The sequence below is a fragment of the Pogoniulus pusillus genome, chromosome 39 (genome assembly GCF_015220805.1).
Source record: "Pogoniulus pusillus isolate bPogPus1 chromosome 39, bPogPus1.pri, whole genome shotgun sequence".
Classification (NCBI taxonomy): Eukaryota; Metazoa; Chordata; class Aves; order Piciformes; family Lybiidae; genus Pogoniulus; species Pogoniulus pusillus.
The window spans coordinates 4,265,621-4,292,886 of record NC_087302.1 but is presented as its reverse complement, the minus strand read 5'-3'; the positions used below and the strand labels follow the sequence as shown (position 1 = coordinate 4,292,886).

Sequence of the window (27,266 nt, the reverse complement as noted above, 5' to 3'; positions counted from 1 at the left end):
GTCCAGGGAGGGTGTGGAGCACAGAAGCACAGATCTTTGATCACATTGGGTGCTTCTGTGCTCCACAACCTCCCTGGAGGTGTTCAGGACCAGGCTGGATGAGTCCTTGAGCAACCTGGACTGGGAGAGGTGTCCCTGCCCATGGCAGGAAGGTTGGAACTGGATAAGCTTTCAGCTCCTTTTCAACCCAAACTGTTCTCTGAATCTCTGAACCTAACCTGCTTTTTTGCTGGCATGGGCAGCGTGGAAGGAAAGGTTGTGTGAGGGATGATTGTGCCCAGCTTGAGCTGGCTTGGGTTTAAAACAACTGGAAGGGAAGGACCAACTTTAAGTTAAAGCAGGTTCTAAGAAACACTTTGAAACGAGTTAAGTCTTCTTCATGCAGTGATAAAAGCTTGAATCTTTCAACTATCCATCAGAAAAGCCTCATGTTTAGTTTGATGCTTTGCTGCTGTCTCAATCAGGAGTGAAAACAGTCCTGTGGAGAGGGACCTGAGGGGTCCTGGTGGCTAACAAGTTGCCCATGGCACAGCCATGTGTCCTTGTGGCCAAGAAGGCCAATGGGGTCCTGGGGTGTATTAGGAATAGTGTCCAGCAGATCAAGGGAGGTTCTCCTCCCCCTCTGCTCTGCCCTGCTGAGACCTCATCTTGAATACTGTGTTCAGTTTTGGGCTCCCCAGTTGAAGAGGGACAGGGATCTGCTGGAGAGAGTCCAGCAGAGGGCTAGGAGGATGATGAGGGGACTGGAGGGCATGGCTGATGAGGAGAGGCTGAGGGCCCTGTGGCTGCTTAGTCTGGAGAAGACTGAGAGGGGATTTGATAAATGTTTATAACTGTCTGAAGGCTGCCAGAAGAGGGAGGACAGGCTCTGCTCACTGCTCCCTGGGATAGGACAAGCAGCAATGGGTGTAAGTTGCAGCAAAAGAGGTTCCAGCTCAACACAAGGGAGAACTTCTTTGCTGGAAGGGTCCCAGAGCCCTGGCACAGGCTGCCCAGAGAGGTTGTGTAGTCTCCTTGTGTGGAGCCTTTCCAGGCCTGTCTGGATGTGTTCCTGTGTGATCTGTGCTAGAGAGGATTGTCCTGCTGTGGCAGGGGGGTTGGACTGGACAATCTCCTTGGGTCCCTTCCAGCCCCTAACATCCTGTGATCTGTGATCCTGTTAGGTGATAGGTTGGACTCAATGATCCTGGAGGTCTCTTCCAATCTGATGATCCTATGAACAGTGCAGAAAATGATGGCTCCTTAAGTGCCTCCTTTACACTCTTTGTGTGACTCTGGGCCAACTGCACCCATTTCCTTCTCCTCCAGGTGTTGTTTCTCATCCCTGTAACTTTAATTTGTGGTCAAGGAACTCAAAACCACATGAAGTTTAACGGTGTGTTTTCTGTGTTGCTGGCAGCAGGCTGTGGGTCCAGGTAGCTGAGAAGTTTGACTGCCATAGAATTGGACAGGCTGTGGTGGAGAAATGTCAGTGAGGACAAAAAAAAAGCCTTTTTCTTTCTGTTGGTTTGTCTGTTTGAACTGCTTGCAGTTATGCAGAAGTATTTCAAAGGCAGAGCTCAGGCAACTGAAAATTTGCAGTATTATCATGTTGAGAGAAAGGAAAGAAACTGCAGGGAGGTTTTTCAGTATCAATCAGTAACCAAATGCAGTATTGCAAACATCTGAAATAAAAATCTGACATTGCTGGTGTAGTTGTTTGTTGTTTTCTTCTCCTAGCAGCCCTAAAATAGGAGTTCAAAGTAGAAGCAACCTTGCTGTCAGTAACAGGGTGCCTGGAAAGCACAGAGGGTACTGCTCTGTGCTGCCTGCAAAACAAAATAGAGCCTTTTCTCACTTGAAACATCTTAGATTTGTGTTAGTGACCCACAAGAGGGATGGAAGCCTGCAAAAGCTGCTCACAGCTGTGAGGCAGGCAGAGTGAGGTTTAATCAAATACATCCAGCTAAGGGGAGAAAAGAGAGTTCTTTGATGTGGTTGGTTGATAATTCACCTTCCTTCCTCTGGCTTATTAATTCAGAGTATTTGGGGACTGCCCATGCTGGCAGGCAGTTCAGAGACTGATAGGTTTACAGAATGGTTTGGGTTGGAATAGACCTTAGAGGTCCATGGGCAGGGACATCTACCACCAGCCCAGTTTGCTGAAGGCCTCACCCACACAGTATCACACACAGTATCACCAAGGTTGGAAGAGACCTCACAGATCATCAAGTCCAACCCTTTACCACAGAGCTCAAGGCCAGACCATGGCACCAAGTGCCACATCCAGTCCTGCCTTGAACAGCTCCAGGAACGGCGACTCCACCACCTCCCCGGGCAGCCCATTCCAGTGTCCAATGACTCTCAGGGAAGAACTTTCTCCTCACCTCCAGCCTAAATCTCCCCTGGCGCAGCTTGAGGCTGTGTCCTCTTGTTCTGGTGCTGGCCACCTGAGAGAAGAGAGCAACCTCCTCCTGGCTACAACCTCCCCTCAGGTAGTTGTAGACAGCAATAAGGTCACCCCTCACCCAGCCTGGTCTTGGAAACCTCCAGGGAGAAGAGTCATTGGACACTGGAATGGGCTGCCCGGGGAGGTGGTGGAGTCGCCGTCCCTGGAGCTGTTCAAGGCAGGATTGGATGTGGCACTTGGTGCCATGGTCTGGCCTTGAGCTCTGTGGTAAAGGGTTGGACTTGATCTGTGAGGTCTCTTCCAACCTTGGTGATACTGTGATCCTGTGATCCTGTGATCCACATCCTCCCTGGGCAACCTGTGCCAGTGTCTCCCCACCCTCACTCTGGATATCTCTTCCCTTCCTGATCAGCTTCATTTTCACGAGTATTGACTCCAAGGGAGGACAGGGCAGGTCTGAACTGATCAGAGGAATGGCAGTAATTGCAAAGGAGACCAATGAAGCTCAAGCAGAGCATTAAATGAACTCGCGTTACTCCTCTAACGAGGTGAAAAGCTGATGATATTTGTGTTGTCTCCAATGGTTCAAGGTACAGAGGAACGTTTTTTATGTTCTGTTTTTAATAAAACGGAGGAATGAGTCTCTGGAAAGATTCAAGGGTGAAAGTGACTTGATACTGCTGAAGCTGTCGTTTAAATGCTCTTTTCCCACGGCAATCCCAGCTCTTTTGCTAAATAAAATGAGGTTAATTGGGAATTCCTATGGAATTTAGAGACGAAAGAACCTAAAACCTTCCCTGCAGAAGCTGTGCGTGTTCTGCCCGCACAGCTTGGTCCGGGGCATGCTGCAGAGCAGGGAGCTGCTGCTTGGGTCAAGGTGCTGCCCGTGGAACTCCATGGTGTGCCTGTGCCAGGCTCCGGGTGTCAGTGGCAGCCCTGTGACAGACGCTGTGCTCTCCTGTGCTCTACCTGGTTGTGTATTCCCCCCCAGGCAGACTCCTCTGAAGTCAGGCCCTGAATGGTGACACACTTTAGCATGACAAAGGGACCTGCCACAGCAGGATGGGCACTAGGATCACCCTCTGGGGCCCTAACCTGCCTTCCTAAGCCCCACACCTCGAGGGCATGGCAGCCCCACTCTCGCTCCTCACAGACCCCCAGCCCCGCAGGGCACAGGCAGCCCGGGGCATGCTGAGGAGGCGCAGCAAGATGGGGCCGGGGGGGCAGTGCTGCCAGCTCCGGGTGACCGGAGTGGGGCTCACACCCGCTGCCCCGGGGGAGAGCCGACGCTGGGGTGCTCCGGTGGGAGCCAGCAGGCTTGCAGGGCCCTGTAGGCCATACCCCTGTGGACCCCTGGGCCGGGCTGCCGCGGAAAGGCAGCGCCAGAGGAGCGGCGCTGCTGGCCGAGCCCGCAACCGGCGCTGCGGGGCCGTCGACGCCCGCGGGGCCGCTGCGAGGCGGTGCGGCGCTTCCCCGCCTTTTCCCTCCAAAACCGCGCCAGGCCGCGCCTGGCGAATCTGCGGGAAGTGCCCCACGGCCGCGCCGGCTTCCGTGAGCCCCAGAAAAGATTCAGGCCGGGTATCGACAGCGGTGGCGCGGGGCTGATGTGGCGGAACGGGGGTGACTCGGCGCGGCCGTGCCGCCGCGAACCGGTGGCGAATCTGCGGGCAGAGCCGCGGCCCCGCTCTGTCACTCACAGCCGCTTGAGCGTGTGGGGCGCCCTCGGCTCCCTGCCCTCCCCGCGCGGGGAGTGGGCAGGGTCTGCACGCCGTGATGGTTCGAACTAGCCAATGGGACGCGGCGTCCTCCCCGCCGCGGCCAATGAGATGGGGAGGAGGCGGTGCCAGCGGGGTAGGCTGCACCGCCCCCCGCTCGCATCCTCTCGGCGGTGCGAACGCGACCATTTTGCGGGGGGGATCGGCGAGCAGCGGCGACCGCGGCGGCGGAGGAGGAGCGGTGACCGGGGGTGGGGGGGCCGCGGCCCACGCAGAGGAGCGGGTGTCTCCCGCGGCGGGGCGCGGGCCGGCGGCGGCAGCGCCTGAGGGAGAAGAGGCGGCTCCGGGAGGCGCGGCCTGAGGCGCTGGGCCCAGGGCTCCCGCTCGCTCCGGAGAAGGGACGGGCGACGCCGAGCCCGCACCGGGCGACCGTTCATTTTTTCCTCCTTCCCCTGAGCGCTGGGCGACGTCCCCAGGGCCGGGCCCGAACCAGTGGGGAAAATGTCCAGGCCTGTCAGGTGAGTCCTTGGCGGAGCGCGGAGGCCCCGCTCCCGCCTCTCCTCCCACCCGCGGCGCCAGCGCTGCCTCCCTCTTTCCCTCCCTCCTCCCGGGCCCGGCCCCCGGCGGCGGGCCGGCAGTGTGTAGGCCTTCCCGCCTGCCTTGCTGCAGGCCTCGCTGCAGGCCGTGCCTGGGGAAGGGGCAGCCCGAGGCGAGGCGGGCCGGGCCTGGCCTGGCCGAGGCGCGGAGGGGCGGGGAAGACGGTGTGGGCTTGCTGAAGGCCAGGCGGGCGGCGAGGCTCCCTCAGGGCGAGGGGCGGCTGCGTGGCCGTGGGGAGGAGAGCGGGCGCGGCGGCGGGGGCAGGGAGGCCGCGCGGGTGCAGCATGGGCCACGTTCTGCGTTTTCCCCTTCCCACCCCCTTTTTCTTTTTTTTTATCGTTCCTACAACTTTAGATTTTATTTATTTTTTCAATTTATTTGCGACGTGCCTCGTTGCAAGCCTGGCCCCGGGTGATGTGCATCGCCCTGGGCTTGCCGGAGTGGGGGGGGGGGGGGGCGAACGGGGAGGCGGCAGCCCTTTTCTCTGCGCCTTGACGGGGCGTGCGAAGAAGAGGCCATTAGAGAGGCCGCGTCCAGCGTCCCACATTTTGTAACGGGAAAAAAAAAACTGAATCGCCACGATCCACCGTGACCCACTTCGTGCAGAACGGGCGGGCGAGAGGCGGTGTTCGCCAACCAGGCCTCTGTCGCAGCCCCCCGCACCCTCTTCCAGCAGGGTGGGGGGTGGTGGTGGTGGTGGAAGCAGACCACGCTGGCTGGGGGAGGGGACACGCATGCAATACGCCGTGACCAGCGAGGGTCTGGAGGAGAGGGGCTGTGCATAGAAGTTAAACCACGTTTAGGGGAGGAGTTCGGAGGAGCCGCCCCCTCTGGTGGGAGCAGCGTTGAACACACGCCCTTTTCCTCTCGCCTGGTAGCTAACTGCTCTCCCCGGGTCGGTTTCCTACTGGTATTTCCCCCTTTCCTCTCCTCCTCCCCCGAGATGACTGATTTTAGGTCGTGGGGAGGAGGAAACCGTGGGCCATTTAGCTAAAAGGGCTGTATTCTCTGCAGAAGTAGAGGAGGTAGGTGGTGGTGTCTGCGTCTTTAGTTGGACCTGCAGCGTGGGGCTGCAGAGGAATCTTCCGTTGTTGAGTCGTGATACCTTTGCACAGAGAACTTAACCTTCCGAAGTAGCTGAAGGTTTACTGAGGGTGGAGAGTGTGTTCTTTTTAACTTCTTTCTGGGGAGGTGCTCAGAGAGTGATGATGTAATTTTGGTTGCCTTTATAGAAAAGGTGAGAGTTTTGTAAGGTATTTTTTGAATCTTCTGATTTATTTTTCACTCTGGAGATATTGCAAAAGGCTGGTTGCACTTCTGTTCCAAATAAGCCTGATCTAGGGTATTTGGGGTTATAAATAGGAAATAAAACTTAAGTACCTGCATTTATAGGTAGTAGTAGCCTTTGTGCTTAAGTAATCTCTCTAACATGTGAGAGTTTAAAGACTAGTGGAAATTAGGGCTGCTGTGCTAAGTAGGAGGCTTGGTGCAGTGATTAGTGAAGGCTGTTTTTTATTGCTTTTTTTGACCAGTAGTTTCTTCCAGCAGACAAAGCTAAGGGTAATTAAACCTGAAGTTCCAGCCTTAGGGAATTGTTGCAGGTGCAAAAGGTGGATTAATAGGACTGGGTGTATACTCTGGGCCTGACATTCTGCAAGTCAGGGTGTTGGACTCTGGTGGTCTGATCTTGAATGACAGTGCTTGTGTTCTGAAGTGGCTTTGCTGCTCAGGGTGACACTTCAGTGTATGTTCAGCTGGTGATTTCCTTGCCAGCATTGGGGTCTTGCTACAGGTAAGAAAAGTGTGCAGCTCCTAAGGTTTCTGCTGTTAAGTAACATGAGTAAGCAAGTAGTTCTTAAAAAAAATAATTACAAATAAATAGAGAGTCCTTCAGTGTTATGAAAGATCTGACTTGTCTCACCCTCAGCTGACAGGCAGTGGGCTGCAGGAAAATGAAGTGCCAAAGTCCAGCAGGCTGATAGTAGCAGCAAACCTTTGGGGCGTGTGTCAGGAATAGATCCAGCAGTTTGCTATCTATCAGCCCTTTCAGGGGCAAAAATGTAAATATTCAGTGGCCAGGACATTGTATTGCTCTACTAATAACTGCAGAACTCTCCTAATAGATACAAAAACCCTTGAGAAACTATAATTTATGTTTTTTTTCCTGAATGTCTCCACTTATGGTTAGTAACATGGAAGTAAGTCTGGTGAAAGGTTCCTAACCAGAGGAAGATTTAATATTGCAGAAGTTTTGGTCTCTTCAGTGGTGTTTGAATAAAGTTGTCTACTAGTTTCCAATGAGGATAAATGCACCAAAACCAATGAACTTCCAACACGGATCCTCTGTTTTTACTCTGCTTGTCTATAGGAGACTGAATCTGGTGACTGAAGTCAGTTCTTGAGATTAAGAAGCAGTAATAAAGTTCTGTCATTTCCAGGCTTCGTGTGCCTGGCACTTGGGGCTAAAGACATAATGCACAATTAAACTTCTCCTTGGTGAACAATTATGGTATCACCACTAACTCTTAGAAGGCAAGGAGGAAAATGTAAAGGCACTGCAGTTACTCAACCTCTGATCTTGTGGCTAACTCTTCTGAGGTACTGCAAAGAGCATTTGATGGTTGCATTACTATATTCCTGTCCTTGTATATAAATTAAATTGTTTTGAGCCACTGTTTATCTATATATCATCAGTTAAGGTGCTTTAAGGAAGAATTTTGTCTTTAAATGTGATGGAGCTTGCTTCTGCCTTTTCTCACTGGCCAGTTTGACTTACTGGGTACTCCTGCAGGCACTGCAAAATGAAAGCTGTGGGCAGGTGTGGAAATCACAGGGGATTTTTGTTAGATCAATTCATAACTGTCTTCAGTCTTAAAATGAACAGTCTCAGTGCTTCAATGCTTCACAAATCTAATTATTCTTTATTAGTAGCTCTTGAAGCTCTGTCTTGCTTTGGCAGTGCAGTGGAAGGAGAATGGTCCTTTGAAATGTTACTTGTAGGGAAAAAATACATTTATTTACTAAATAAAATGTAATTTGTTGCCACTGTTGTACCTGTACACTGTAAATGATACTGCGATTCTGGAAAGCTTCCAAGGGGTAACAAGGAAGCAACACTTCTTGGGGACTGGCGTTTAACTTGAGTAATGATTTGTGGTTGTGTCCAGAGATAAGCTAGAGACACTTTCCAGATGAGTAACAATATACTGTCCTTGCTCTGAAGATAAACAGAACGAGGTAAAAGTATAATGAAAATCAAATACACAGCTTTCAGAACTGATTTTGTGTGTGTTTTGGGGTTTGTTCTCCTCCCTGCTCTGCATCAAAACATTTCTGTGCTGTATGTTAAAAGCTGTAGTTAGTTTAAAATAGACAGGCCCAAAGCTGCTTAAATTGTTGCTGCATCAATCATTTAATTGTTTTATGGAGTTTAAAGATGTGTATCCCTGAAAAATTATGCACATGCCATGAGTTATAGCCAGTTCTTAGAGATGTTTGGAGTTGCACCAGTTTCAGACCAAATGACCTCTCACTGGGAACCTCTAGTTGGTGAGTCCTGTCTGAGCACAGTTGTGCCAGTTAAATGGACTGACACTAAAGTAGTTTAGGTACCTAACTGTGTCAGCTTGAGATGCAGAATTACAAGTCTGTGTTCATTTAAGGCCTAAATCACTGCAGATTTGTTGAGCACAACTTTGAAGAAGCATTTCCTAGCTGTCTTTTTTTCCTTATCTATGCGTTGAAAAGGCACCAAAGGCATGGGTTTAATGCCAGTAGTTACTGATAAGGTGGGAGCTGGAATGAGAACTAGAAGGTGAAGCTGACTTCTCACCAAGCTCCTGTAGTGAGAAGGTACATAAGGCTTCACAAATACTTAGTTTAATGGTTCTGTTGGGTAAATGCTGTAGTTAACAAAAGAGCTCAGTAACCACTTAAACTGTCATTCATTTCACTTGCCACATTGTGTCAGAGGATGGGTGGTTACTTCTGATAACAATTTGACCTAAGCATTCTTCTCCAGTGCTGGAGATCAATTAGCAGCATTTTGCAGCCCCTCGGAGCATTGCTTTTCAGATTTGTTTTCTTTACACTTGGCCTTAGCTCTGGATTTTGATACCTATGGAAATCACTGAGGATCTGACCATCCCCTTCTGAAACCCCAAAGCTTTCTGATGCATCTGGTACATTGACTTAGAGACTGAGGGCTTAGGGACTTGCCTAGCTGAAGATGAGCTCTTGCTATACAATCCCTGTTCGATTCTACAGTCATTTAGTGATCCTTTTACAAGTTAATATTTCACAATTTCAGTTTTATTAAGTACCAAGTATGGCTTGTAAGATGTACTCTTTCTGAGCTCTTATTAAATACTTGAGTGTGACTTTGCTAAGTAAGTGCTTCCAAAGATGAGTTACTTAAAAGATGACTTACTCTTTATTCCACAAATAGCTGTTATAAAAACCATCAGGCTCTCTCTCCGCCTTTCCTCCCCCATTTCCTCCTCACACCAACACTTTAAATGTTCAATTGAGTTAGCAAGTAAGTTACCTTTAAATTTCAGTGCATATTTTAAACCAGATTGAACAATACCCATCCCAGATGCCTACTAGGCTGTCTTTTTATGCTCAGTCTAACTGACTTTAACAAATAGTTTATTTCTGATTGCCTGCCTTAACATCTTGGTTTTGCTAGTGTCAAAGAGATAGACTCCACACTGATACAACCAGTGAATTTAGCTTAGCTCCAGTGAATTTATCTGCTGTGAAGATGAGGTCTCTCTTTGCATACTCATAGTTATTAAGCATTTCACATGAGTGAAACAGTGCTGTTGACGCTTCTAAAGAGAACCATAAATTGATCCAGATGGAGTGAGTGATGAGTGTAGAGTGAGGAGAGTGGCCAATGCAGAGCAGTTTGTTTCAGTCCTTGTGAGCTTCACTGATTCTGTCGAGAGTACTTGCAAGATACTGCCTTCAGTAACATCAGCGTAAATGCTGCTTTCCTCCACCCTTCTTGCCTTGCAAGTTAAGATAGAGCAAGCTGAACAGACAGCTTCTCTGGGCAACCTGTTCCAGTGCCTCACCACCCTCATGGGGGAAAATTTTCTTCCTAATATCTAATTGAAATGGAGCTTCTTCCAGTTTGAAGCCATTACTCCTTGTACTGTCACTCCAAGCCCTTGTCAAAAGTCACTCCCCAGCTCTCCTGTAGCCCCCTTCAGGTATGGGAAGGCTGCACTAAGGTTTCCCTAGAGCCGCCTTTTCTCCAGGCTGGACAATTCCAGCTCTCGCAGCCTGTCCCCAGAGGGGAGCTGCTCCAGAACTCAGACCATCCTTATGACCTACTTCTGCCATGGTGGCTTTTATGTTTGTTTGGTTTTTTTTGTATCACCACTCCTGTTCACAAGGCAGTGAGAGCCAAGCAAGATTTACTTTCTAGATGAAAACAGACTACAGTGCTTGGGAAGAAGGATATGTTCCACAGAGACAGTGTTTCTCGTTGATGTTTTATCTTGACTGCCTTTCGTTTTCATTACACTATGGGTCTGAGAAATGAGTGAGATGTATCTGGGTCTGACCAACTTACTAGAAGGTGGCAATATTGCAATTTCCATCTTGCTTGCTCGGTAAGTGGTGTCAGAAATGATTTATGGAGCATGTGGCAAGTCTACCTTTTTTCCCACAGTAGAGGAAACTAATACCTCGTATTTACAGTTGATTTCATAACTTTATTCTTCATCAGATACTAGAATAAAATTGTGTGGATGGTTCTGTTTTTTTTTTCACATGTGGGATGGGTCAGGAGGCAGTCTTCAGAAGATCTCCAGCTGGAACAGGAGTTTGGAGTCCCTGGGCAGTAGCCCATTACAAACTCTGCCAACAGTTGTACTCCTGAATTGATACTGCACCATGCTCTGGAGCACACTGCTGTTGTACTTTGTTCCACTCACACGTACTCCAAAACTTGGATGGATTTCAACCTGTAGAAATGTAATTAATGACTTGTCTTGCCTTCCATTTATTTGCTTGTTAGATTTGTTTTTGAAGGACTGGGAAGGGGTTGATTTTATTTTTTCTGAGAGGCTTGGAGCTGGCTCAAGATAAAATTGTTATGCTCCTTTGTCTTTTTAAGTCTGCTGCTTTAAGCCATGAGTAGAGGTACTTGTACAGGAGTGCAACTTGTAACTGCTTTCAAAAGGATCAACACCCAGAACACAGCAATGACTTCTAGGATATCTTTTGGTTTAACAGTCTTATCAGGCATGGTGGAAATCACGAAGTGCAGCTCAGGTGTGAGAACTGAATGTGAAGTTCAACAGTCCTACAGTTTCCACAGTACAGGGAAAGGGCTTTGTGTGCTGGATGGAGCTTATGCTGGCTTCTCTTTGAGGTGTTCCTGAAGTCTATAATGTGGGTAGATGAGTTAACCTACATCTCATTGACTTTTCAAGCTGTTGAGGTGAGCTTGTGGGGTGATTACTGTGAAACCAGATTCATCTTTGGCTTTGGGTCAAAAGGATTGTAAGCTGTGCGTGTAGGGGTGTCTGAATGCCATGCCTTCTTCAGCTGTGCCTCCTCCTGTTGCATGTCAGCTGCAAGAGGTGGATGTTTGGAGTCTGAATTTGCCTGATGTGTTACCAGCTACAACTCAAATCTAATTCAGTTACCTTGGCTCCCTCAAGGAGCTGTATTACAGGGCAGTGGTGTCTTATCAATAAAGTAATTGGGACAGGTGCTGAGAAAATAGCCAGCAGTCACCAATACTTTGGGGTTGAGATTTTGCTTATTTATTAAAGTTACAGAAATAGATCCAATTTTGTTGGCAGTGAGGCAGTCATCTTCGTAATAGCTACAGGTGTGGTTAATTTTGTGTGGAATTGACCATTACATTTGCACTGGTAGTGACATCTTCTTGCCTGGGCTACTTTCAGTTTGATTGGAGATCAGGGAAGGTGCTGATGAGGTAAAATTTGGCTGTCCAACAGCTTGGGTTAAATGTGTCTTCCATTTTTGTGCCTAGTCAAAGCATCACAGAATGATACAGGTTGGAGGAGACCTCTGGAGAGCATCCAGGCATGTTTAGAATGACTTCAGAGATGGAGACTTTACCACCTTGCTGGACAGTCTGCTTCAGTGCTCTTCCACTCAAAGTAAAGAAGATCCTCCTCGTGTTTAGATGGAACTTCCTATGTTCCAGCTTGTTACCCCTTGCCCTGTCACTGAGCACCACTGAAAACAGACTGACCTCATCCTCCTGGCACCCACCCTTTAAGTATTGGTCAACATCTATGAGATCTTCCCTTAGTCTCTTTTCCAAGATGAAAAATGACAAGTCCCACAGCCTTTCTTCACATAGATGTTCTGGTCCATTCATTCTCTTTGTGGCCCTTTGTACCCTTTCTAGCAGTTTCAGGAGTTATAAGCAGCTGTCTTAGATCTTAGAGCATCAAAGTAATGAATTGAGAAAGCACCTAGAAGTGAAATGCTTTAGAAATAGTGCTCAAGGGGGAAGACAGTTCTGAGCAGAAGATAAGAACAAGTGTGATTGTATTGAGCAGCAGTTAGGAAATGTTGATCTCATTGCTGCCCTTGTTCCATCCCTGGAACCCTGGTTTTGAGTATCACACCTTTAGGACGGGCTATTGGGGGACCTCTGGCTTGAGGGATGTGTCCTTTGTGTCTTTTATCTTGGGCTGTAGACAGAGCTTTCAAGTAATGCTTTCATTATCTGACAGCTAATGATAGAGTGAATTTTAATAAGGGAAGAGCCATATAGCAGAGGTTCAGATGGCTCTTCCTGGCTGCAGTTGTGAGCCTTAAGAGTGCTGCCTACCAAAAAGCAATTCCCAATTCTGAGACCTTAATCCAGGCTCTGATACCAGCTTCTGGGGAAAGTGCTGAAATAGCCCCATGCTTGTTTCTGACTTCAGAGCTGGAGGTGGCTTATTTATGAGAGTTTGGGAATGGGTTTGGGTCACAAATCCTGCACTAGAAGCAAGGACATGGCAGTTCCTTACTACTTTGAGAATGCTTTTATATCTCTGAGATCATGAATTGCTAATGTTTATTTTTCTCTCCTTAACAGGAACAGGAAGGTGGTCGATTACTCTCAGTTTCAGGAATCAGATGATGCTGGTAATTTTTTTTTCTTACCACTATAATATTAAGTTAGAGCAGTTCCTTTCTTGCTTTGCATGTAAATCGTTTTGTTTCTAGTTGCATCTTTAGCTTAACATTCTAAGGACTTTCTGCTTTCAGAGTCTCTGAATTGTTAATAAGGTTTTGAAAATGTAATGATTCTCATATGTTTTGTATCAAACAAACAATGGTGATAGAAATCTTATTATTTAATGCTTGTATTGTTGTAGTGCCTCGAGGCTGTTGGCACCAACTGTTTTCTTCCTTGGTCTATGTTATGGTCTGGCAGAATCGCCTTGATGCTACTTTCCCCCCCCCTACATTAAAATGTTTTCAGTGGACTCTCATTAGTCCCCTAATGTCAGGCATTTTTGTGAATTGCTGCTTAAAAAAAAAAAAAGCTTTATGTTCTGTGTGAATTAACACAATATTTCTGGAAGCCATATGGGGAGCATGTTTTGTGTTCTTAGCAAACAGACATCCTGCTACTGTTTGCTGAGCGAGGTTACTCTGATAATTAATGGAAACAAATATGCAGAGTTCTTCACTGCAGCTCTGTTCCTCATCTTGAATGAGCTATTGTGTAAGAGTGTAAGAAGTTAACACTGCAAACTACTACACAATGACTATTTTTTTGCCCCCACTGTAGGACAGCAAATAAAGTGTTTGCTGTCGAAAACATACAGCAATGCATAGGTTTGTAGGATGGTAGGGGTAGGAAAGGACTTCTGGAGACCACCTAGTTCAGCTTCCCTGCCCCAAAGCAGGATTACCTAGGGCAGGTCACACAGAATCACAAAATGTTGGGGACTGGAAGTGACCTGGAGATCATTTAGTCCAGCCCTCCAAATTTCCTGCCTGCTCTAGCATAGATTTGCTCTTTCTTTCCCCTCTTCTAAGGGTATATGTTTTTCTTGAGCTTGGACGAGGTGGTGTCTGAATCTTAACTGGCTCTCCTGGACACCCCAACCTTCTAGAACCCTACCACACAGGATGCTTCTAAGTAGGTCTTTGAATAGGACAACGTTCGCCCTCTGGAAGTCCTGGGTAGAAATTTTACTATTTGCCCTGCAATACTAAACTTTATCCTGTCAGGAATGCATTCAGTTAAGTTTGGAGCCTCTCCAGAGATGGAGACTCCACAACCTCCCTAGGCAGCCTGCTTCAGGGCTCCAGCATCCACACAGCTAAGAAGCTTCTCCTCACATTGAGATGGAACTTCCTCACTTGCAGCTTATGCTCAGTGTTACTTGTCCTGTTACTGGGCACCACCAAAAAGAGCCTGTCGCCTTCATCTTGACATCTACCCCCTGGATATTTATAGATACTAATAAGATTCCCCTCTCAGCCTTCTCCAGACTAAGCAGCCCCAGGTCTCTCAGTCTTTCTTCACAGGACACATGTTCAAATCCCTTAACCATACTGATAGCTCTAACATTTAGGATGTTAATTTTTCATAAGTCTACCTCATAATTCTGTTTCTAACTAGATGTAAAATGAGATGCTGTGGCCTGTTGTGAGGCTTTTTCTGTGTTTCCTTATTGTCCTGTGTGAGACTTGTTTGTCAGCAGCATTTTTGTTGTGCTGTTGACAGAAGAAAATCTAAATCACTACTTTTAAGACAGGACTTTCTCTCAGTCAAGGTTTGTTTGAAGCTTTGTGATTTTGGGGGGAGAGGCTGTGCATAAAATGATCAAGTTATAGCTGAGGAATTCAGTTTTCTGGGGAACTAGGAGTTTGATTCAAAACCATTTTATACTGTCCCATCTAGATGAAGATTATGGAAGAGATTCAGGTCCCCCCTCCAAGAAAATCCGCTCATCTCCCCGAGAGGCTAAAAATAAGAGGCGATCTGGGAAGAATTCTCAGGAGGACAGGTAAAAGAAGCACTTCATCTGTTACCAACATGTCTCCAAACCCTGTCCTGTGTGTGGGGAGCAGTGTCTTCTAAGAGGAATGATTGTAAGTGGAACTCGAGGCCTACAGAGCTCTCAGTCACACAGCTTGCATAACCGACTTGGACGCTGAGGTGGTGCTTTTTGATCTGAGTAGACAGAGAAATCATGTGTAAAGTACTTGTCGGTAGTAGGGTGTCATTACAGTAGCTTCTGGAGCTAGACAGTTGGGAGGAATAGATCTGAGTTACAAATATTGACAGCTAATACAGTTACCCAGGTAAGTCACTGGCAAATTGGATTTCATTTTCCATGGTTTTTCAGTATGCTCTGAGAATTCCTGTGCTAAAGATGTGACAAGACAGTTGCAGTGGCAGTCAGGAGTAAGGTCTGTGTTAGATTTGTGAGTCTTTGTTTCTCATTTCTAGTTTTGTGTAATGTATAAACAGAGTATCTTGTTTTGATAACTGGGCAATGCACACAGCATGAAGGAATCCACAGAAAACAATGGCATAAAGACAAGTGATGGCTCTTAATTCAGAATAAAACTTCATTCCATTTATAACTCAGCCATGGATTGGTGTCTGAAACATCAACATTCTAACTGTGGAATAAAAGACATCTGGGTTATTGGTAGGATGAGAGGGAAGTGCATGATTCATCTCAACCATGTTAGTTCATGGTTGATTTACTTGAGAGAATTCCAGAATGGTAGAGATTGGAAGGGACTTCTGGAGATCATCTAGTCCAAGCCCCTGCTAAAGCAGAGACACCCACAACAGCTTGCCCTGGATCACAATGGCCAAGTGAGATTGGAATCTCTCCAGAGGAGGAGACTCCACAACTTCTCTGGGCAGCTTGTGCCAGGGCTCCAGCACCCTCACACTGAAGGAGTTTCTCCTCCTGTTCAGATGGAACCTCCTGGGTTCCAGTTTGTGCCAGTTGCCTCTTGTCCTGTCACTGGATGCCACTGAGAAGCAAACAGCCCCATCCTTTTGCTCCCTACCCTTTAGCTCTTGCTGAATATTCATCTGATCGCCTCTGGGGCTGCTCTTCTCCAGGCTCGGCAGCCCCAGGCCTCTCTGCTTCTCTCCTCACAAGAGATGCTGCAGGTCCCTTAGCATCTTCATGGCCTCCACTGTATTCTCTCCAGTAGTTCCCTGTCCTCTCTTGAATTGGGGAACCTCAGAACTGCACCCAGTACTCCAGATGTGGCCTCACTGGGACGGAGCAGAGAGAAATTTGACTGCACATCACATTGTGTGTGATGCAGAGTTTGAACAGTCTCTTTCCAACCACAACTACATGCACAAATGGGTAATCCTGGTGTGTAACACCCAGGGAAAGTGCAAGTTCCTAGCCTAGAGATCAGTTTGCTGTGTGATACTTGCTCTTTTCCACACAGCAGTGACTGAAGTTGAAGCTAACAGCAGTCAGACCCTTGTCTTTCTCTTATTTTCAGTGAGGATTCAGAAGAAAAAGATGTGAAGACTAAGAAAGATGATTCACACTCAGCAGGTAACTAACCTTATGCTACTGATGGAATATCTTCAAATTGAAGGGCAGGTTGTAAGAGCTACAGGAGTAGGATTTGACAGAGGAAAGAAATAGTTTTAATAGAGAAGAATGCACTTTTCTAACAGATGGAACTTAAATTTAATGCTGTCTCTGCTGCTGCTGCTGCCTCTGCTGTTGCTTCTTCCAACACTGATTTGGAATAACAGATTGTTGTATTTTGTTTTGTTACAAAGTTTCTCTTCACAGGTCTGTGTTAACCTCTTTTCAGTTCTCATCCATATCTCAGAATGATACAAGAAGCTTCATGTCTGTACCTTTTTCTTCCAGATGAGGATTTTGGCAGTGAAGACGATGACTTAGGAGCAGATGATGGCAAAGCTGACAGTGACTATGAGAGCTCTCAAAAAAGCAAAAAAGGAAAAAAGGCTAAACCAGAAAAGAACAAGAGAGCAGCTTCCAAATCCAGGAAAAGGCCTGCAGGTAAAAACAAAGAAGGGTTGTTAGCCTTTGCAGGGACAGCTGCTGTGCTGGGTCGTTGTTGGGTTACAGAAGCTGACTTGCTGAGTCAAAAGTGTAATTGCAGAATGGAATCACTGAGTGCTTTAGGTGGGAAAGGACTTCCAAAGCTCATCTAGCCCAGCAACCTTACAGTGAGCAGAGACCCCTTCAGCTAGAGCAGATTGCTTAGAGCCACAAACAACCAGACCTGGGCCAGGGTCTTACCATCTTAGTGTAAAATTTCTCTCTAGTCTGAGTCTCCCTCTTAGTTGAAAGCCATCAGCCCTTGTTCTGTCACAACAGGCCTTGTTCTGCTCTCTGTGAGCATCTTGATTAAGTTTCTCCTGAAGGACTTGACCTTTGTCTTGCCCACCTGCTAGCTCTGGACAGTTGGGTGGGCTGTGCTTTATATCTTCATTACAACTTGATGACTTTTGCTGCAGAGGACAGCGAGGATGAGAAAGAAGACCATAAAAACGTGCGCCAGCAACGACAGGCAGCATCCAAAGCAGCCTCTAAGCAACGAGAGATGCTCATGGATGATGTGGGTAGTGAGGAGGAAGAACAAGAGGATGATGAGGCACAATTCCAGGAGAGTGAGTGAAATAATGGAAATGAATGTGGCACTGGGTATATTGGGTGTGAGATTGTGGGTCTGGCCGGACAACAAAAGTAGTCATGGGATGGCTTATGTTGTAAGGAAGCTCAGCAATCATCTACTGCAGCCTCCCTGCCATGGGCAGGGACACCTCTCAACTAGACTCTGCTGCTTAGGGCCTCGTCCAGCCTGGCCTTGAGCATGATCTTGGAGGTCTCTTCCAACCTGGTTGATTCTATGATTCTGTGGTCTAGTTGACTGGATAGGGCTGGGTGCTAGGTTGGACTGGATGATCTTGGAGGTCTCTTCCAACCTGGTTGATTCTATGATTCTGTGATTATGATTATCCCAAGGGAGGAGGCAGCCACAACCTCCTTGGGCAACCTATTCTAGAGTCTCACTACCTTCCTTCTGAAGAACTTCTTCCCAGGCTTCAGACTAACCCTGCTGTCCCTTAGCTTCAAACCATTCCCCCTTGGCCTGTTGCTAGACACCTTTATGAAAAGTCTCTCTGACAGTGCAGACATGGACTTGTCCTTCATTTGTCACTGCTTTGCACACCTAGAATTGCTGTCCAAAGTCTGCAGCAAAGACCTACAAGTGTCTGTAAGCAGTCCCAAAGGATTGCAGTCAAAGTCTCTGCTTTCTGCTACTTGTTGGTACCTCACTGGTTTTGAGGCATTGATGATGCTTTCAGAGGGTGACTTTGTCCTTGATCGGCCACAATAGGACAGTTTGGTAAGAAAAGATGGAGTCAACTGGTGATGAACCACGGGAAGTTCTTGCAGTACAGAGTGCAAAATTGATCTCAGGATGGAGTTGGAACACCATGGAGAAGCTCACTTAACTTCTCTGTCAAGAGATTCTCTGCCTTTTGAGATAAGTGGCTTGTAAAGGAGATAAGGCATATTTTGAAGACCTCAGAACACTTTGTCCTACTGTGCTTTACCCCAAAGAGTGTGAAATCTGTATCAGATTTCTGTAGCACAGTAGGTAAGTGAGAGCTCACCAGATCAGAGGCTGCTAGATTCTTCTCTCCACTGACTGATCTCTCACCTGTGTCTTCTTCCAAAACCTTACATTTCTTTCTACTCGGCAGATTCGGGAAGCGATGAAGACTTCCTCATGGAAGATGATGATGACAGTGACTATGGCAGTTCAAAAAAGAAAAACAAAAAAGTCTCTAAGAAATCCAAGCCAGAGAGGAAAGAAAAGAAAATGCCCAAGCCCAGGCTAAAGGCTACAGGTGAGATGATGTTAAGGAAGTTAAACAGAGTGCTTTAGGGGCTGATTTTTTTTCCTGCTGTATAAGACTCAATAAAACACTTGGGGTCAGTAGACAATCACCCAGAGTGCTGTACATACAGAACATGTAATTCATGATTTAAATCATAGAATCAGTCAGGGTTGGAAGGGACCCCAAGGATCATCTAGTTCCAACCCCCCTACCATGGGCAGGGACCACAATGAAATAATAACGTTGTGAAATAATAAGGTGGCTTTAACTTTTGACTAGGGTTAACTAGTTTCTGCCAACGAGCCAACTCAACCTTTGTGTGGATTCCCAAACCTTCCCTCTTGAGGTGCTGCAGTCTGACTCTGTGTCACAGCCAAATAATAGAATTCCTGGCTGCTTTATTGTTTTTATCTTTTTATGAGGCTCATGAACTTTGTAATGTTTTCAGGGTGGAGGAAAGTATCACAGTATCATCAGGGTTGGAAGAGACCTCACAGATCATCAGGTCCAACCCTTTACCACAGAGCTCAAGGCCAGACCATGGCACCAAGTGCCACGTCCAGTCCTGCCTTGAACAGCTCCAGGGATGGCAACTCCACCGCCTCCCCGGGCAGCCCATTCCAGTGTCCAATGACTCTCTCAGGGAAGAACTTTCTCCTCACCTCCAGCCTAAATCTCCCCTGGCATAGCTTGAGGCTGTGTCCTCTTGTTCTGGTGCTGGCCACCTGAGAGAAGTAGAGAGATCTGAACCAAAATTGATCCATTTCTGTGGGCAGTCTAAAGTCAAAATAGCAATGTATGTACTGCTTTGGCAATTTATTGTGTCCTATCCAGTAATTAGGAAGGATTTGCAATTAAATAGTTTAGAAATCTTATTATCTAGCTTTTTATAGAATCAAAGAAAGCTGAGTTTGGAAGGCATCTTAAAGATAGTCTAGTTCCAACCTCCCTGCCATGAGCAGGGATACCTCCTATTGGACCAGCTTGCTCAAGGCCCCAGCCAACCTTGCTTTGGATAGTTCCAGCCTTGGAGCCCCTGTAACTTCTCTGGCAACTTGTCCCACTGCCTCACCACCCTCATGGGGAAGAATTTCTTCCTAGTGTCTCATCTAAATAGAGGTTCATCCATTTTGAAGCCATTATCCTGAGGGCTGTCACTTTTCAGCTTAGCTTTACTAATGAGGAATGATCAAAAAGACTGTGTGTGGTATGGGCAAAGTGAAATGAAGCTTGCTACTGAGGTGTCTTATAGCAAATTCTGGTATGGGCAAAGTGAAATGAAGCTTGCTGCTGGTGTCTTATAGCAAATTCTGGTATGGGCAGAGTGAAATGAAGCTTGCTGCTGAGGTCTTATAGCAAATTCTGGCATGGGCAGAGTGAAATGAAGCTTTCTGCTGAGGACTCTTGTAGCAAATTCTGGTATGGGCAGAGTGAAATGAAGCTTTCTGCTGAGGTCTTACAGCAAATTCTGGTATGGGCAAAGTGAAATGAAGCTTGCTGCTGAGGTCTTATAGCAAATTCTGGTATGGGCAAAGTGAAATGAAGCTTGCTGCTGAGGTCTTATAGCAAATTCTGGTATGGGCAAAGTGAAATGAAGCTTGCTGCTGAGGTGTCTTGTAAGAAATTCTGTTTGTGTGAAGCTATCTGACTGCTTGTTTGTTCTGGTTGTTGTTGCTGATCAGAACTTTGATAAGCCTTTTTCTTTTCCCAGTGACCCCCAGCCCAGTGAAAGGCAAAGGGAAGGCAGGTCGCCCCACAGCTTCTAAGGCAACAAAAGAAAAAACCCCATCCCCCAAAGAAGAGGATGAAGAGCCTGAAAGTCCACCAGAAAAGAAAAAATCCACCAGCCCTCCTCCAGAGAAGTCAGGAGATGAGGGATCTGAAGATGAAGCTCCCTCTGGTGAAGATTAAAGGGCAGTTGAGGAGGAAAAAAAAAAATCTTTGGTTAGAAAAGAAAAAAAAAAAAAGGAGAAAAAAAAAAAGGAAAAAAAAAACAGGAAAAGAAAACCTACATAGGGGTAGAACACGGTTTGGGCTGTGGCTTGACTCATGGGCTTTGAATGCTGTCTTTACTTTCAGCTGTTTAATACAGTGTATCCTTTTTTTAATAAGAGGAAACCCTTCTAGGGTCAGATTTTGAAGTCGATGTTCTCTGTTGGCCATTCCGTTCTCCCTCCCTCCTCCAAACCTGAAAGCCATTTCAGACAAATTGAGCAGACCATTGAAATACCTTTCTTTTTTCTTCTTCTTCTTCTTTTTTTTTTTCCTGGTGTGTGTTTTATTTTTAAGGGAGATTGCAGTTGTGAAGCAATAAGGTTTGAGACTGATTATGTGGAAACCGTACTTAACAAGCTGTAAGTAGAATAGATTTCCCAGTGCTGGTAAGAGCTCCTTAAAGCTGTTATACTGGATTGGAATATGTGGGGAACAAAATGAAGCTCTGCTTTAAGAGACTTTTGGTGAAAAAAGGTCACTCAAACAAAGCAGTTGAGGTGAATTCCAATAGAGTGGGAGGAACCTTGTGTTTCTTGGACTCAGGCACGTTTTTAATGGAAGGCAATCAAGAGACTTGTAGCAGATCCACTGTCTTATTTAGACTGCAATTAGGGTGCAGATATTCTGTCTTTGATCTGCAGTTTGCCTATCTGGTGTCCATCCTATACAAATCCAACCCACAGGCTTCTTGCATCCGTTCACTCTCCTTTATTTCATCCAAGGTTAGGCAGAACAGGGGAAAGAAATTGAAAAACAATCTTTTAAAACTCTGTTTTCAAACTGTTTCTTCCAAGGTTGGCTACAGATGGGCAGAACAGGGAAGAGAAGCTGAAAGCAATTTCAGTTTTAAACACTGGTTTCCATTTGATCTTGTGGAGAAAATGCCTTTAAACTTGTTTGGGTTATTTTAAGGGGCAACACCCCAATCTAATGGGAATGTAAACCTCAGTCCTTCAGCTTTTGGGGCAAGGGATGTCCATTTATCATTGTGAAGCAAAAGACTGCTGGAATGTTCTGGTTTGCTGGAATGTTCTGGTTAGTCTCAGATCCCATGAGTTACGTGTAAGTGTTTCTCTTCTCTCCCTTCACCTGTGCCCAAAGGCTCTGTAGTCAAACCTCTCAGCCTCTCCACCTGTGCCCAAAGACTCTGTAGTCAAACTTCTTAGCCTTTTCAGCTGCAGTTTTGGACAGCAGACTTCCATGGGTAGTGAACATAATCACACTACCATTTTCATTCTTTCATCCTTCCATCCCACAGCCTTGGGAGGCTTTGCTCCCACATTGACACTTCTGACTCTTGTTGGTCATCACTCTGCTCCCTGAGACTAAAAAATGCTGATCAGAGAAGAGTGATAAAGGGTGAAAGTAGGAGAAAGTGTATTTTGGAAGCAGTATAGCAGGGCTATCAGAAAAGCAGGATCTCCCTCCAAAGACAAACCACTTAAGCAGCCTGTGGTGACATTTCAATGTTGGAGGTTTTTATTAGTGAAAGCAGCCATATCCTTTTTAAATTTCAATTAAAATCCACCAGCCTTGGTTTTCAAACCCTAAACCAGAGCCTGCTGCCATCTTTGGTGGTAGAAAGACTGTAAACTGGACCTGCCATTTTTCTCTCTCTTCTGATTCTGAAACCCTTTGTGCTTTCTGTATGTCATTCACAGTTAACTTAGAGCTGGCAAACTTCACATCTCTTTTTCCCTCTTTGGCACAGAACTACATGTTTTGTAACCATCCTCTTGAAGGTAACATAAGGCAGCTAATTAGTTGGGATTTTTAGTACACATGCTACCAGATTTTTAATCCTATTTGGATTTTTAAAGAGCTTTTTAGATGTGATACACTAAAATATAACCAGGAAGGACTCTTGGCTGAGTGACATAGGGAGGCTGAAGATGCTGAACGCAGCATGGAGCTTAAAATGTGGAATGGGATATTAATATGAACAGCCAAGTTGATTGTCTTGTTGTGATTCATAGCCATGGGTTTTTATTGAGGCTGGTAAATTACTTTTACCTTGGCTTATAAAAAGAAGTTTTCCCAACATTCTTTACTATCATGAAGCTCCTGTTGCAGTTGCAATAAAGATGATCAGTGTTTCCATTGTGAATCTAATTTCTTTAATGGTTATTATTTTAATGTGCTTTCATTTTGCACAGCAGCTTAAAACTGGAGTCCTAACATAAGCAGTGGATGTAATCCCCCTCTTCTCCACTTGCCATGTTTTTAGGAGTGCAAAGGCTCTTGCATTTCATCCCCCTCCTTAGTCCAGTTTTTCTTGGATCAGAGGGAAAAAGAAATGGTCATGTTTGGAAAAAAAAGCCCAACATGTAGCTGAAACATGGGGATAGCACACACCTGTGAGTGTCTGGTGCAGAGTTCTCCTTCTGGCCAGACTGTTTCAAGCTATTCTTGCTCTTAGCTTCTTCTCTGTTGGGTTTTTTTGGGTATTAAAATGTACGAGGATTACTTAAACATAGAAACAGCAGTTTCTTTAGCCACTTGGCCTAATTTTCTGAAGAGTTTATAAGTTCCACTTAAGCTGTATTTTGGTGTTTGTTTTTCCTAGCTCAGTTAACTAAAAGCTGTGAGAACAGCATTTCTGTTATCTTCAGTTCAGGTTTTACACTGGGATTATTTTTCACCTGACAATTTTAGCCCTTTTCTCTTCCAAAACTCTTCTGCTCTCTCATACATTCATCTCTCGTGGCTATTCCAGGCTTTTTGTGATGCTTCTCTTGGAGTTTGTCACAACCCAAACACTATGGAAATCCTCTGCTTGTGGGACTTGGTGACTCCTAGGTTTTCCTGGTTTGCTGATCTGTGCAAACACTAAGCCCTAACAGTCTCTTGGTTACTCTGTTAGAAACACAGCAGTTGACATCTCAATGGGTAGAGGATTAAAACAAAGGAGAAAGCTAATACTTTTTTAGTAGGTGATATTCTTCAGTAGTGGCAGACTTAACCATTTTTAAACGTCCTTTTTAATTCCTCTGAAGCTTTCCTTGAGGGAAAGCTGTAAAAATGCCTTTCTTGAGGAGCATGAACAGTTCTTCATGGAGCAGAAAGCTTCATTCACAGGAGGCATTTAAAAGATCAGCTTCTATTCCACAGCTGTAGCTTTTGGAGCCTTTGCAGAGAGGTAAAATGGATTTATTCCCAAATCCAGCCAATCTAATGCCCAGCCCTAACCTTAGTCCTGAAATGCTAGTTCAGAACTGACTTCATTCTCTCTCTTGTCTCTCAGTCCCCACCACTGCAGTTAGTTTTGCAGTTACATGCCAATAGTTCTGCCTTGAACTGAACACAGGGCTTGAGGAGTGAAAAAAGAGTAGGCAATTCCAGTTGGAAATTCATGCTGCAGTTGACTTGCTTCAGTTTGTTTAAATTGGAGAAAAGGCAATTCCAATTGCAACTCCATGGTGAAGTTGATGTGCTTCAGTTTGTGTTTGAATGAATAAGAATAGGCAATTCCAATTTGAGTTCCATGGTGAAGTTGATGTGCTTCAGTTTCTGTTTGAATTGGGAAAAAAGGGGCAATTCCAATTGCAATTCCATGCTGAAGTTGATTTGCTTCAGTTTGTGTTTGGAAAAAAAAGGCAATTCCAGTTGGAATTCCATGCTGAGGTTGATTTGCTTCAGTTTCTGTTTGAATTGGAAAAAAAGGCAATTCCAGTTGGAATTTCATGCTGCAGTTGACTTGCTTCAGTTTCTGTTTGAATTGGGGGAAAAAAAGGGCAATTCCAATTGCAATTCCATGCTGAAGTTGATTTGCTTCACTTTGTGTTTGAATGACTAGGAATGGCAGTTCCAATTGGAATTCCATGCTGAAGTTGATTTGCTTCAGTTTATATTTGAATGGGGGGGGGGGGGGAAGGGCAATTCCAGTTGGAATTTCACACTGAAGTTGATTTGCTTCAGTTTGTGTTTGATCAGCATGAGAGCACCAACAGCCCCAAGCTCGGTGGGTTTCAGAACGCAGCGTGGGTGAGAGCAAGGCTTAGAAATGAGGCAGCTGAGATGCTTTGGATTTCCTTGGCTAATCCAAGCAGCAAAACGTGGGGAGAGAAGCAGCAACACATCTTTGAGTGACTTCTGCTAGGAACCCCTCACCAGCACCAGGTAATGGTTGGGAGCCTGCTCAACTCCCTTGCCACCATACAGCTGTAGCCACAGGGGATGGACTCAGCAGTGGCAGAAGATGCACTTGAATTCCTTTTTTTTTTTTTTTCCTTTTTGATATTTTCCCTTTTTCCTTTCTTCTTTTTTTTTAACCCTCCACTGGTGATGGTCACAAAGGTACAATTAGACACTGAGGCACCCAGGTTAAAAGGAGGGAAGTGGAAGTAAAACTGTAACATGCTGGAAGCTTGGTTTGTTTGGTTTTTTTTGAGCTGTAGAAACTGGTGCTTTGCTTTCTGTAATTTGTTTGTGAAGTGTTTATTTTTATAATGGATCATATTGTTGAACACATGGTTCTGGAGGGGAGGGAGGGAGGGAGGGGAAGGGGAAGAGAAAAAAAAACACAAACCAAAACCAAACCCCAACCAACAAAAGTGATCCATGAGGTTAATATTTGAGAGGTTCATCTGTTGGGGGAAGGCAGGGTATGAGAAATGGTGAGCAGATGGATATTTAAAAGGGACACTGTCACAAAATAGTTGCTGGTGGATAGGATAGGTTAGGTTTGGGGTGGGTGTGGGTTGGGGGGGAGGGGGAAGTGGGGTAGGGGGGGGTGTCACATCTATATGTGGAAATTATATATTCTATATGTATATGATCAAATAGAACTTTTGTTTGTTTGTTTTTCCCTAAACTTTGACTATTTTCCTACAGTTTTGGGAGGTTTAAATACAAGTCCTGCAAAACTTAACTCCTCTTGTTCTTAACTGTCCAAGATGACTTTGGGTTTGAAGTACTCTTGAGGAACATCCGCAGTGTCCTTGGGACACTTCCCCAAACCCTTAAGTGTATCCTCACGTTTTAGACTTCCCACTTCAGTAGAGGACTGGCATTTGAATGTCTTTTCATGAAATTCTTTATATTAAAAACAAAAAAAACCCCTAACCACAAAACATTTCTGAAGTCTAGTCCAGTTCTGGCCATGTGCTGACTCTTGTGTATCAACCACTATTGGAAGTGACTCTTTAGACTCTGCCCCTTCAGCCGCGTGAATCGAGTGGGTCCATCGGTCTGAGCATGCTCAGTGTGACTGCAAAACCACCATTGTGCATATGCTTTGTATATTGGGGGCAAGGGTTTTTTTATATATATATTTTGGGGGGGGTGGGGGGAAAGTGGGTGGGATGGAGAAATCCTCAATCAGCTTAAGCCAGGATAACTGTGTGTAAAAGCCCCTCTGAAGTATTTTGTCGTGTGAGTGCGCGGGTGCGAGCGGGCGCATGGGGAGCGTCTGACCTCTTTTCTTCCCTTTTGTGTTCTGAAGATTTGTGAAGTTTTAACTCCTTTTCCTCCCTCCTCCCCTTGCAGAAGCAAATTGTTACAAAAACTGAAAAAAAAAAAAGAAATTGTAAATAAGAGCTACATAGTTTTTTTTTTGTTTGAACCACGAACATGTCACAGCAAACCCTGAGTTAATCACTTGGAAAAGGTAAAGGAGGAGACTCCAGGTTGGCAGTTGGGAGGCACTGCTCTGTGGTATGCAGTGAGTATTTGTCTTGAGTATTTGCAATCCCCCTGGTGAGCTTTTTCTTCCAGCAGCTCTCTTTGCAGTTCCCCTCCCCCACCCCCTTATCCCTTGAAGTTTTTTTTATAACCTTTTAAGAGCAGGCAGAAAAAAGAAGCAGCTGCAAACAGCATTTGGTTCTTGGGGGTTGGGGTGTGCATGGGCACCACCACAGCCAGGGGGACGTTGGCAAGTCATGCCATACCTTGACAGTAGTGTGGTACTAGGAGAGTTGAGGCTGAATGTAACATGAATGCTTTATTTAAAATGGAAAACAAGGAAAAAAACCCAACCAGAAAAACAATTTGGGAGGTTTTCTTTTGGGTTTAATCCTTCTTTTAAAGGGGTTGAAGTGACCATGAGTGTCGACCACGTTTGTGGATTTCTAGATGCAGCCATTTCAGCGGTAGAGTTGTGTGATGGTCTTTTTTTTTTGTGCTACTTCTTTTTGACCTGTTCCAGTCTATGTACCTGCAAAGAAAAGAAAAGATTAAAATGATGATAATAAAAATAACAAAAAAAAAATTAATCATAATCCCACCCAAACCCCCTGCTTTGCTTTTATTGAAAGAGTTCCCAGGACTGAATACCTGCTCCTGAGCTCTGTTTTTTGTGTATCCTTTGCTTGTATTTTGTATTAAAAAGAAACCACAAGGAAAACAACAACAAAAAATAAACCCTTTATTGTTCAGCATGTTGGAATTGTGTCCCCCCCCACACCCCACACCCTCTTTTGGTTGTTTGGTTTTTTTTTTTCCCTCCTTTTTTGGAATATATTAAGCAACTCATTCTTCTGTATCTTTTCTTTTCTTTTGTAAACTTTTTGGTTTTGTTTAAAAATGGCTTTATAAAAAGGGCTTTTATAACCCATGACCAGGAGTTGTGTCGTTTTTCCTGCTCTTCCCAAGGTATGATACTGCACTGGGTTATTGGGTTGGTTGTTTTTTGCTTGATGAGTGTTGGGGAGGTGTAAAGGCTGTTTGGAGGAGAGAAGGAGGAGAGGGG

The 27,266-nt window shown here is 45.6% G+C and overlaps 1 protein-coding gene across 1 annotated transcript; it reads left to right on the top strand.

Moving 5' to 3' along the window:
* Positions 1-4,358: 4,358 nt before the first annotated feature.
* Positions 4,359-27,134, top strand: NUCKS1 (nuclear casein kinase and cyclin dependent kinase substrate 1). Its single transcript, XM_064174002.1, has 8 exons — positions 4,359-4,622; positions 12,785-12,834; positions 14,609-14,714; positions 16,195-16,250; positions 16,578-16,730; positions 17,192-17,344; positions 18,446-18,592; positions 20,295-27,134. Exons 1-8 carry the CDS (start codon positions 4,606-4,608, stop codon positions 20,492-20,494), a joined length of 882 nt encoding a protein of 293 aa, XP_064030072.1. The 5' UTR covers positions 4,359-4,605; the 3' UTR covers positions 20,495-27,134.
* The last annotated feature ends 132 nt before the right edge of the window (positions 27,135-27,266 follow it).

What these genes read in the sequence shown, in the direction of transcription:
- NUCKS1 (XM_064174002.1), top strand. An exon ending in AAGAATTCTCAGGAGGACAG is followed by an intron (nt 14,715 to 16,194) that starts GTAAAAGAAGCA and finishes TCTTATTTTCAG; the next exon opens with TGAGGATTCAGAAGAAAAAG. An exon ending in GCCCAGGCTAAAGGCTACAG is followed by an intron (nt 18,593 to 20,294) that starts GTGAGATGATGT and finishes TTCTTTTCCCAG; the next exon opens with TGACCCCCAGCCCAGTGAAA.